Source organism: Pangasianodon hypophthalmus, chromosome 27, assembly GCF_027358585.1.
Source record: "Pangasianodon hypophthalmus isolate fPanHyp1 chromosome 27, fPanHyp1.pri, whole genome shotgun sequence".
Taxonomy (NCBI): Eukaryota; Metazoa; Chordata; class Actinopteri; order Siluriformes; family Pangasiidae; genus Pangasianodon; species Pangasianodon hypophthalmus.
Window position 1 is genome coordinate 3,559,258 of NC_069736.1, and position 12,652 is coordinate 3,571,909.

General features: G+C 41.1%; 1 protein-coding gene and 1 long non-coding RNA gene across 6 annotated transcripts in view; one reads left to right on the forward strand and one right to left on the reverse strand.

Moving 5' to 3' along the window:
• LOC113531279 (uncharacterized) overlaps positions 1 to 12,652 on the forward strand; it is a 45,187-nt gene that overhangs the window by 31,325 nt on the left and 1,210 nt on the right. The window contains exon 4 of one of the 3 annotated variants that reach the window (XR_008301076.1): positions 4,774 to 4,859. The exons of the other annotated variants lie outside the window; for them this stretch is intronic. This is a non-coding gene — a long non-coding RNA (uncharacterized LOC113531279). Of the gene's footprint in view, positions 1 to 4,773; positions 4,860 to 12,652 lie in introns of those variants that run through there. 3 annotated transcript variants of the gene reach the window in all.
• Positions 1 to 12,652, reverse strand: part of dcc (DCC netrin 1 receptor) — a 218,970-nt gene that overhangs the window by 4,206 nt on the left and 202,112 nt on the right. For 2 of the 3 annotated variants that reach the window (XM_026921883.3, XM_026921884.3), the window contains exons 25-28: positions 12,391 to 12,507; positions 8,725 to 8,877; positions 7,903 to 8,112; positions 979 to 1,121 (exon numbers count right to left, since the gene is read on the reverse strand). In XM_026921883.3, coding sequence (XP_026777684.3) covers positions 979 to 1,121; positions 7,903 to 8,112; positions 8,725 to 8,877; positions 12,391 to 12,507 — 623 coding nt within the window. Of the gene's footprint in view, positions 1 to 978; positions 1,122 to 5,861; positions 7,291 to 7,902; positions 8,113 to 8,724; positions 8,878 to 12,390; positions 12,508 to 12,652 lie in introns of those variants that run through there. The other variant, XM_026921886.3, reaches the window with a different exon arrangement.

Sequence of the window (12,652 nt, forward strand, 5' to 3'; positions counted from 1 at the left end):
TTTAAACTTTATTCAGTGCCATTTCAAATGTGATTTAAAACCTAATTTGCATTGACGATACATTTAAATAGTAAAAATACTTCAAAATCAGTCACACAAAGAAGATTCTCTAGGCGTGTGTATTCTACAGGGAGAGAAACTACAAAACGTACAAAAAAATTGACAGCATCGGCTTTAAACTCAATGGAATGCAAGTTTTATTTGGCAAAACTATTAGTATTTATTTTTTCATTATTAAATTACATTTCCTCATATCAACATGTCTCTGAATTTCAGCTCAACAGCTTAAAAAGTAAGATATGCTATTAGGAATAGCATAAATTTAACCATTTAAATTTATTTACATTTAAGAAACTTGGATTTCAGGACAATTTAATACTAATTAAGGCTTTTCATTTATCAAATTTAATGTTGGAACAGTTTCAAGGCCGAAGATATTAATAGTAAAACAATATCCTTCTCATTTCTTTCTTTCTTTCTTTTTTTTTTTTTCTGGCCTGGAAATAAGCTCCGCCTCCAGCTGTAAAGAGTCAGATCTGCCACTTTGCCTTGTAATTTGCGTTTAAGAGTGTGTTCACTGTAATTTATTGTGCATTGCTCTGAAAATTACTAACTGCTCCTTTAAAGTAGCACTCAGCAAATTGCAGTGAAAAAATAAAAAAAGAGCATCTAATGGTCTTCTCTCAGTCTTAGGTTTGCAGAAGTACCAGTGTATGATCCAGTAATAGGCATTGTGTTTATTAGAGAACTTCCTGGAGACCCCTGTGGTGTTGAAAAGCTTAGAGATGCCGTTTGTAACCTGAATGCTACTTTAACATGGAAATGAGACTCAGCAGACCCTCCTTTAGAGCATCATCACAATTAACGACTTCTTTCCTGAGTCAGAGGGTAGCCTTCCTGCTGAGACGTGCTTCTAATGAGCTCGGCTTTCTTATTTCAAGGTGTTTGAAGCTGTGTGTGTTTGTGTGTGTGACTCACACTTGCGGGGTCTTCTGCTGGTTTCTGCCCTTCCTCTGCGGTTTCGGGTGCTGTCGGAACGGAGACAGGAAGTAGCGGTGATCTGGCTTTCCCAGCCTGTCCTAACGAAGCTGTCTTGACTTGGGGTTTAGGGAGACTGCCACCTACAAGGACGCAAATTTTAATTAACAGATACTCAAACACAGATAGTGTAACACTCACACGAGGGTCATTCCTATTATTGTTTCCTCAAATAAATCGGAAAGGCTTGTATAATTCATTACTGTACAAAATTAAACACTACTAAATCGCTGAAAATCAGCACTGCTGTGAGACTAACTGAAACTGACAAACACATAAAGCTCGACCAAATTAATCCAGCTTAACGCCAGACTCCCTACTTTACCCAGGAGTTGGCTCACGACAGTGCAAATAGTGAGATCTGTCAGTCTGGCAACAGGTGAGACAAGACAGATGGACGTGCTGATGGTGTGCATGGACCCCTAATCATCCACAAGCCAGCCCTTTCGCTCTCTGAAGACTGTGTGTGTGTGTGTGTGTGTGTGTGTGTGTGTGTGTGTGTGTGTGTGTGTGTGTGTGTGTGTGTGTAATTGATGGACAGCAGTGATCTCAGCGAGCTGTACAGCTCCAGAACTTATAACCACCCACCACCCTCTGCTTCATCTTAATTAGATACCTGGGCTGGGCATTATCTGCATAATTTAACACTGGAAATTACCAGCACCTGCTCAAGGAGAGACGGAGAGAAAGAGAAAGATAGAGGGGAGCTCGATGAACTGTAATAGAGCGCGTCCTCCTTCACGCTGGCTTTTATTAGTCCCTGCTGGCGCTGTACACACGCTATCAAACGTTTATCGACTACATGGGGGGGGGGAAGGAAAATGACAAAATCCAACAGGGGCCTTGTGCTTAAATGCTCAACCTTTTTATTCATGGATTAAAAATATATTTCTATTTTATTATGATATACAATGCATGCATAGGGGTGCCAATAATTATTATAAAGGCTTCCTTATTTAAATAAAAAACTAAAGATAGTATTTTGGTGTATGATGAAGCTAATAACATTTAAAGCTATTTTATCGTTCTAAAATTTAAAGATGCCATACACACACGGGAAAAAACCCATCTCCTTTCTGTCGTCTCAATCACTCCAGACTTCACAAACATGTATAGCTATGCGTGCATGCGCGCACACACACACACACACACACACACACGCGCACACACAGCGACTCGAAAATCTCCTAATGATTACATGCAAATGCTGCAGCGTCTGAGTGGACTCAGTAATCACAGGATCCAACACCAAAACACAGAGCAGTGTGAAAAAAAAAAACAAGTGTTATCCGTCTGGAAATGTGTGATCAAGGACAAACGCTTATTCAAAGATGTTCAATTCTCGTAAACAAACCAAAAAAACTAGTATTTATGCTTTATACTTTATCTGCTGCAGACTCCACTCTGTTACTGACCTGGACATTTCTCCCTCTCTGCTTTTATTCCTCTTTAACCATTTCATCACTGAGTAATGGATAGTATTCAACACTGTAAAATACTATGCTCATACTTTGGCTGGATGGGGTTAGGGATGGATGGATGGATAGATAGACGGGGTTATGGATGGATGGATAGATCGGATTAAGGATGGATAGACAGGGTTAGGGCTAGCTAGATAGATAGGGTAATAGATAGATAGAGTGGGCCAAGGATGGAGGGACAGACAGACAGTTTCACTAATTAATTTAGGGATAGACAGATGGACACTGTAGATAGATAGGGGGATGGATGGATGGATAGATAGTGTTAGGGAAGGATAGCTATAGACACATAGTTAGGGATGGATGGATAGATATATAGACAGCTTTATAAACACACATGGTGTATTATTGTGTGTGATGTCTTACTCATCAGGTTAGATAGATAAATCACTTTTGTACGAGACGTATGAGTGTTTAACGCTGGCGTTGTGTTAGCGTTGTGTGTTAAAACATGGCCCTTGCGAAGACGGCCAGGAGAGTTTGATGGAGAAGCAGGGAAACAGGTGTAACAAGTGAACATCCTCTGACCTGCTGTGTTGGAAAATCACAAAGAAGATCCTGATGGAAAAGCCTCTGAGTGTTAGTAAAACACTGATGGATCAATTTACCCACAATGCCTTTGATATCACTCCAATCCAAGTCAAGCCCAAACACTGCACTCACCACACTGTGTGAACAATCAGCGCCGAGCCGGTGTGTGTCGTGGAGTGTGAAATAGCGATGCGCTCGAGGCCGGCCAGTCGGATGATCCCATGCATAGAAATGATGATCAGAAACGCTTCCATCAGCACGAGGCTCAGCTAACAGCTCCGTCGAGTGGCTATTGTACCGCCGCTGCGTGATGGAGGCCAAATCCAGCCGGCTTTTTATCTGTGCACTGCTTTTCCTTCTGTGGGCTTTGATCACTGATGTTGTGTTGTTAGGACTGTACAAACCCTCAGAAATGTTCAAGGACAGCAATTCAGCAAGATCCAAAAGTCTAAAGTGTTTTTTTTTTTTTTTTTTTTTTTTTTTTTCTCTCTCTCATGCTTTCAGTGCATGCAGTGTGTTCAGACAGGGAAATTACAGTAACAAGGTACAATGTGTTCTTGTTCATGCTGCCTATTCCCTTTATTAATTATAGAAAATTAATCAACACGTTCTGACCAGTCAGGAGCGAGAATTGAACAGTGTGCGAGTGTACTCGTGCAAAGCGACTTCAACGCAAAAAGCAAAAAAGAAGCGTTCATGAGATTTGAGTGTGAGCCATTTTGTATCAGCAGGGTTGTGTAATTTTTTAATTTCTTTGTACACACATGCACACGAGTTCCTGCTTAAGAGTCCTCAGGAGCTGGTTTTGAACCAAAGCATTTCCTCTCTACTGGTTTTCTCCACAGGATTTTCTGATAAGAGAAGAAAAAAAATGAAGCGAGAGCGGACCACTGTGTCTAATCATCTGTTATTTTACACGTGGAGCCTCGTCGAGACGTTTCCGAGACTCAGCTGGAGCCAGTTTAGACCTGAAGATGGTGAGGTCAGCAGGGAGACGCTTTTAGAAAGGGCTAAATTGGTGGAGCGGTGAACGGAGAAAGACGCCGAGGAAGTGGACATAGAACAGGTTATAGGAAAATAATCAACAATGGGATGGTGTGGTCTGGCCTGAAGCAAAGCAAATAACAGCACAGTCTGGAGTGTTTTCTTTCTTCTTATACCACAACGATTTACTAACGATTAGAATTTTTGAATCTGTTTATAGAACGTCCACGAGACAAGTTAGTTCCTGGTCTTACTTGCATTATAGCAGCTATAAACAGTCGTTCCCTCACCAGCCTCTATTTTTTCTCTCTTGAAGTTAATAAAACCAAAAAACCTAGCTTGTGATGAAAAAACCTAAAGGCCGACACTGGAGACTCCTTCCATAAATATTAAATAAACATCTCCTTACAGAAAACTTCACCATAACAACACTTATGCGTATGGGTGGGCGATATGGCAAAAATATCATCAGGATCGCAATCCACAATCTTATCACGATTCTTTTTCATGTTGGTTTTTAAGGCTATTTTGCAAGTTACTGAGCAGTAGAGCCAAACTAATTTCCCTGTTTAAAAAACATAGCCCTACGAGGTAAAAAAACCTAAACGAAAAAAGAATGACGGGCCATTTAGGCCAAAGTTTCGAATAGATTTGAATCAAGCGTGCAATTCTGCAAAGCACTGCAATGAGCATTTTGACATGATTTATGGACATGTTACCGATGTTGAATTCTTTTTAGGGACCAGCTCCTCTGTGTTTTCATACACGCTGCTACGTTGCTAAATAGAGTGCCGCAGGAATGACTCCTAAAACCTGGAAATTTTTTGAATGAGGTTTTGGGTAAATGCCTGAAATAAGGTCTGTGGTTAACAAGCTCAAGATATTTTCATGTTTTATTCTACAACATAAAACACATCATTAATGCCCCATTCGTGATTTATTTTTTTTTAAGCTTGTGTCTGTCTTGAAAAAGGCGCTTGCTAACAAGTGGCTAAATGGGACTACAGAGGATGTTGGGGACATTAAATGTCATCACGCCGAACAGGAAAACGTCTACTACACATACAAACAAACGGAATGGACAGATTTCCAAAAGAGGTGGGGGGCAGATTCATCCACAAATATAGCCCAGTGGCTCTTTATCAGGGAACATGTTTTTTAAATAAAGACTGAAAGAGTGAACAAAACATGTAAGAATCACAAACTTTTGTTGGTCATAGAGCTTATTTTCTGCAATAGTCCAAAAGCCAGTGGAAAAATCCTTTTGGCTTTGTGTTGAGGGAACCAGGGTGATGCTAACTTCCAGGTTAGCCTACAGAAATACGTCATCCCTGCGGCACTCTATAGGGGAAGTGAAGTGACTCTGCACTGTATGTTGGGACGCGGCGCCAGCCATAGAACTGCAACCGTTTGAATGTGCACTTTAGCATGATACCATAGAAACAATAAGGTATTAGAACAAGAGCATTAATATAAACCTGTGATCTGCCTTACAGCAGGAAATACTGTCATAGCTGCTGTTACAGACCTCCTGGCCAATCAGATTCGAGCATTCAGCATAGCTGTGGTACGATACACCCGTATAATCCACTGCGCAAACCAGTCTTACGCGATGAGCTGATAAAATACCTTGGCTTTTCTGCGCCGTGTGTTTAAAAGGACGCAATTCAACTACAGCTGACAAAAAAAAGGAGCAAATTCCCTCAAGCTGTTCTATTTGTGGTGTGGTGGTGTTGTGATGCAGGTGTCTGTTTGCACAGACGGAGTCGAGCAGCTCGGGGGGGGGGGCTGGGGGGGGGAACCGTCTTGAGGAAAAGCAATTAAATTGGAACTACAGGCGATCGGCTGATGTCGAAGAACATTTCGGTTACGGGTAGTGTGGAGGGCAAGAGTGGGTGGAGAGATATCCCAGGAGGGTGGAGAAGCCTGGAGCAAGTGTGTACGAGTGTGTGTAGTGTTTAGTGTGTATGAAATCAACAGGGGAAAAAAAAAAACAAGAAGAGTACAGTGCATGAACGTGGCTATGAGGTCAGAGAGGAAACCGAATGAGAGCAAAGTTTCTAGAAATGAACTGCATCAGACCTGACCTTTCTGTAGAACTAGCCTCCAGACACACACACACACACACACACTCTTTCTCCCAATAAGCATTAAAGCAATAAAATAAAATAAATGTAGTCTCTGTTGTTGAGACTAGACTCTGTTGTTGTCTAAAGGCTAATGTAGCTAACAAATAAAGGAACCTTATAGCCACCAATTTAGCATGGTCGAAAACACATGCTTAATCCTCACGTTGTCTCAACAGCTCTAACTTGCTTTCTGTTATCTATAAAAAAAAATGGACATCACTCTGTTAAAAACAGTGTATAGTAGCAAAAAAAAAGAAGTGTGATTCCAGCTTCATCACACAGGATAAAATGAAGAAAAAAAAATGCTGCACATTCAAGTTGTGAGTCATGTCTGACTCAAATGATCACGTAGAACACTGCGTCCTGAGGTATTTTTAACCAGAATGGGTTTCATGACGGCAACGTACGTGAATCCTTCACTAGCCTTCATTTCCCAGGCAGTCTGAGGAAAAATCAAACAGAGGTGGAAAACACCTGAGTGAGGAAGTTGTTTTTGGAGAAAGTTATTTGTGATTACTTTTGCCTTGAGTTTCACAATTTTCTCCGCGATTAATTTATGCTATCGAAGCTAACAGACTTTTGGGGTTAGCGCTTGTTGGCACATGTCGGTATCTCGGCAATGTTGTGATGTTGTCTTTACAGCCTGTCTTAAATCGGGTCCTTAGAGATAGATATATATAAGGTGGTCTGGGAACACCTGGGAAATATGCTGTGACTGAATTCTGGGAAAAAAAAAAAATCGTGTTTTAGCCTAATTAAAAAAAGACTAACCTTGCTTATATTAACTTCCTGTAAAGACCATGTTGTTGAAGTAGCAAGTGTAAGAAACGTGGTGGTAAAAACCATCAGCCTAAAGATGTCTGTAAAACCTCGCTAGCTAAGTGCAATTTCCTCTGACATATACGAGAGCGAATCAAACGAAAACCTTTATTTTTTTCTATTGTTTATTGCACAAGAGTGTATAATTTTTCTACATAATCTCCAATTTATTCAGTGCAAGTTTTCCGGCGCCTAACAAGTGTCCTGATTTCTGTAGGAAATTTTTTTTCCGGTTGCGTGCACAGCCACTGAAGCACCATCTGTTGCACTTCTTCATCTGACTGGAAAGTCTTTCCACCCAACGCCTCCTTTAGTGGTCGAAAAACATGAAAGTCACTCCGAGCGAGATCTCTACTTTCTCGACTCTCTAATTTATGTTGCGCATTTAAGGTTTTCATTTGACATTTTCATTTAACACACACACACACACACACACACACAAACTGCAAACGCAATTACTCCATACAGTGATAAGACAGCCAGTGAAAAACGTTCAATTTCATTTCATCCCTGATAAATCAGGAGGAACCGTGAATCATTTCTGAGGCCAACAGCCTCAAGAGGCAGTGTGTACAACTGTTAATAATCAATTCAAGGTTAAAGTCGATTGTGGTTACGTTGAGGATTTTGCACTCTGTGTTGTTTTTACTGTGAACGTAAATGACAAATCAGAAGGAATTTACCAAGCCCAGCTCTCATCACGTTCCCTCTATTAGCTGTCATAGAAGTGCAAAATTCACATCCTCCTACTCAACATACACTCAGCTCAGCAATGATATTATAACCATCTGGAGTGTGTGAAAACACACACACACACACACACACACACACACACACACACACACACACACACACACACACAAACCATAATAAGGCTGCATAGACTCCATTCACACTACTCGCAGCGCTGAGCACCTCACCTGGCTGTGGCATCATGGGAGTGTAGACTTTGGGCTCGATGGTGCCCATGGGCGGGGGCAGGAGGGGGTTGGTGAAGCTACGCAGGGGGTGTGTGGGTCTTACACACGCCGTGGGAATGGAGCGGCTCGGCATCTCCTCTGCCCCCGTTGCTTCAGGCTGCACGGAGGGGATCAGAGACGCCTGAGGCTGGGGGGTCTCTGTGGTTATGGCTGTGGAAAACACACACACACAAGCTTGGCTATTGAACCACTGACGTCTGGTAGCATAACAAAATACTGTTATAAATATGTTTACTCCTTATTTCAGATTTTTTTGATGTAAAAAGCATTTTTCCAGTCACCTCTGTTTTTCTATAATTGTATATTAAGTATTAAATGCATAAAGATGCAAAACACAAATCTGCACAATTGTACACCCTAATTTCACATTGCCTCTGGTTGTCCTTCATTCGAAATTACACATATTGGTTAAACAAAGTGGGCCATAGAGCCTTTGGGCCTTAATCAGTTTAAAAAAAAAACTACAAAGAGAGACAGACAGCGCTAATGAGAGGGAAATATCTTCTCTAGAAAGTAATCGAATGTAATAGATGTAAAAACAAGGATAAATCAAAGTCATGGGAGGGAAAAGAAAAGTAAGATGGGTGAAAAGAGGAGATACGAGGTATAGGATGAAAAACGAAGAAGCCTTGTTAAAATGCAAGAGTAGAGGATGAGCACTGGAGACTGACACCGCGCGACATGGGCTGTTCCGCAGAGAACAGATCAAATTGAGGAAGAAAGAGAAAGAAGGAAAAGAGGAAGAGGATGTTTATAGAGTACCTGCGGCATAGCCTCGGTCCACAGTGAGCGTGGAAAAGGGCATCGGCCTGAGGGTGAATTTAGAATGAGGGGTGTAGCTACATGTTGGAGACGGCAGGATGCCCGGGTACTGACTGCTCTCCAGCGTGGGAACCGGGATGGCACTGACCACCGCTACGGATAAAAACAGAGCGAGAAGGTTAGCACAGAAAGTAGCAAACTCTAGTGTATGGAAATGTTAACGTGTTACAGAGGAATATTTGACAAATGTTCAAATACCAGTACATTTCTCTGGATTGGTCAGATTTCTAGCAAAAATTCAGATTAAAAGCCTTACAAATGAAGCAAGTTAACTGAATTTAACTACCTATAACATTTATTACTTATTTCTGACTCTCTGAATTATTATAAAAGTCTGAGTCACAAACTTCAAGAAACCCAAAGTTTCATACTGAAAATTTCTGGAATAAAATGGACTTGACATGAACTGTGTGCAATCTGATACCTAAGGCACTTAACTGATGAGCTTTGAAGTCCAAGTTGAGTAGTGAGTCATAAGTTTTGAAATTTCACAAGTCGAATTGCAAGTCGTAAGCTTTGAAGTTTGAGTCTAGTTGCGGATCGTAAATTTTGAAGCCTGAGCTGATTCGCGAGCCATGAGGTGTGACGTCTGAGTTGAGTTGTGAGTCATTAGCTTTTAAATCTGAGCTGATTCGTGAATCAAAAACTTAAGTTCGGGTCAAGTTGCAGATTATAAGCTTTGAAGTCTGAGTCGAGATGCGAGTCATAAGATTTGAAGCCTGAGTCAAATCAAACGTCATAAGCTTTGGATTCTCAGCTGATTGTGGAATCATAAGCTTTGGATTCTGAGCTGATTGGGGAATCATAAGCTTTGGATTCTGAGCTGATTGGGGAATCATAAGCTTTGGATTCTGAGCTGATTGTGGAATCATAAGCTTTGAATTCTGAGCTGATTGGGGAATCATAAGCTTTGAATTGTGATGCAAGTTTTAAGGTTTGATGTCTTTTCACAAGTCATAAGCTTTAAATTCTGATCTCATTGGCAAATCATTTGGCATTTAAAGCTGTAGGTCATCCTACATTTATACTGTGTTCCACTGAAACTATGATACTGGGTTGGGACAGTTATCATACTCTTAATTTTACATACTCATCTGCCCATAATTCAAACAAATGTAAACTCTGTGTTCTTAAACATCTGTAATAAAGAGAATAAAAGTAATTAAATGAGAAGCAAAATACCAGTAAGCACCTAACTGTGGAAACCTAGTGTGTGTTCCTGGTCAGAGTGGTTTCAGGTAAGTGCTATGCTGTTAGCATTTCCTCCATCAGTGACCTTGAGATGAAAGGCAGAAGTGTCTGAAATGCTAAGCGTGGTGAGATCACTATCTCTTAAACTGCCCGAGACCCGAGAGTCCTTTTAATTCTTTCTATTTCTGAAGCTCAGAACTCGGACGAAGCCGCCTTTTATGTTTACGTGTGTGTGTGTGTGTGTGTGTGTGTGTGTGTGTGTATGTGTGTGTGTGTGTGTGTGTGTGTGTTTCACATGCTTATATTCACTGCACCTTCTCCACTGACCTGTTCAGTGCAGATGCCAATTATTTTATGCCCCGATAACCCAGAGGCACAGAAAAACTTCATTTTCCCCCTGATGTTATCGTGAATAATACTGAATCATTCCTGAGGCTCAGAAGCAACCTTTGACTGCCAATAGCTTCATAACAGATCAATCCATTTGCTCTCATCTGCTAACTCTCTGATGATCTGAGACTTCGTCTTATTACGTGTATGTGTACACTGAAGACAAAGCAGTCTCTTTAAATCCGATTAAAACTATATTCCAGCCAAAGACGGGGTCTCTGATGGGAAACGATTCACCATGTCTTCAAATACACCCATCAGCAACGTATAATTTGTTAACGTTACTCAGCAATCAGGACAGAAAGCAGAGATTTTTCTGCCATAAACTCATATCACCTGAGCAGCTCGAGTGTGAATTAGGAAAAAGGTTGGACTGCAGCCATAGGAAAGGCTGGATGTTTCAGGCTGATTTGGAATCAATGTTGTTATATCTATATATAAACGAACATAAAAAAAAATCCAGATATCTGTCTAAATTCCAGTTATTACCACTGAGGTATTTAGTGTTTCTGCTTCCACAGATGTTCCTTCAGTATCCCAAACAAAAAAACACCACATGTGTAATATATTAATAGTGAAAAAAAATTGTGTGGGGGTGCAAGCTTTTGCACTTGTCTTTATAATGGAGATAAACATTATATTAGAACAGAAATAAGAGTTGAACTATGTTTGAAAAATACAACATAATATTTGTAATAATATTAATTAATTTTCTTTGTCATCTTAATTTAGAGTATGTAAACTTTTGCACTTGAGATACAACTGATTTTTCCCTAGTAGTAGTCAGAAGTGTGCACTGCAAGTCCACTAAAAATCAAATCCTCTCCTAAAGCAAGGGACTGAACTAGAGAAACCCAAACTGTAAACAAATCAAAGTGAATAAAGTCCAAGAACAGCACTATTGCTGCTAAACTCTCCTGAAAGTTGGGCAGTTAAGAAGCTTAACCAAATGAAACACTGGCCTGGCTTCAGTCCACGCTGTCACACAGCAGTTGGGCCTGCAGGGAGCAATTCATTACACACTTATCAAGTCTTATTGCTCTTTCTGCTTCTCTTTCCATTCCACAGAGCAAGCCAGTGTGTTAAAATGCATCTGCTGTCTGATTTTGATCGATCTGCTGTTGGATTATAGTGTGTATGTGTGTCTTTGTGTGTGTGTCTGTTTTCCCCGCTGTGGCAGAGGAGGTCCACTGTCCTGTCGAGACTGGCACTGACTGATGAGGTCCTTCGATAAAAGTGTTATTATGGCAAGAAAGTTAGCCAAAGAGCTGCAGTGGCATAGAGGCGTGTCTGAAAGTCGGAAAGCAAGCCGGAGAGAGATGATCTATATTTACTGTCAAGCCTGTGGGGTACGAGGGTGTGTCGGGTTCTATACATTAATGATCCAAGGAATAATCTATGTCTTTAAAGTCATTTAATATGATACAATTTACAGTTCTTTCTACATAATACAATATGATACAGTGAAAAAAAGGTCATGCCTCCTTCACTTGGATTAACAGAGAGACACCTCCTTCACTAAAACTAATATACACAAAGGCCAAACCTCCTTCACTGAGACCAACAGACACAGAAGCCACTCCTCCTTATTTTAGGACCAATAGATAAGGCTACACCTTAACTTTAACGCAAAGGCCAAACATCCTTTACTTGGACTAATAGACACAGGCCACACCTCCTTATTTTCCGAGTGATGAACACAAATGTCACCCCTCTTTCACTTGGACACAGAGGCCACGTCTCCTTCATTGGAACTGAGGCCACGCCTCTTTCACTTGGACTAACAGACTGAGGCCACGTCTCCTTCATTGGAACTGAGGCCACGCGTCTTTCACTTGGACTAACAGACTGAGGCCACGCCTCTTTCACTTGGACTAACAGTCTAAGGCCACACCTCCTTACTTTGGGACTGATAGACATAGAGGCCACCCATCCTTCACGGGGTTTCTCTTTCAGGTTCACTTAAACTGAACAGACTTTAAATCATTTAAAAAGAGCTCCATGTAAAGGGCTTTATTCACTCACGTGTATTGCTGGGCTGAGAGTCCATAGGGATCATCATCTTTGAGCGAGTCGCCCTCCGTGAGGCTAGGGAGCGGTCTAGAGTGGATATGCCGCTGGAGGCTTCATCTGCGTCACCACCTGAAAGGGAGTGATTATCAGTTCTTTCTGAAGTGAACACTGTCATGTCCTGTTCACTCTGAAGGCCATGCCCTCCACAGTCAGCACTCTGAAATGTTCCTGTTCTGGTCAGGTCAAAAAATTTACAGCCATTTGGAAGGAACTT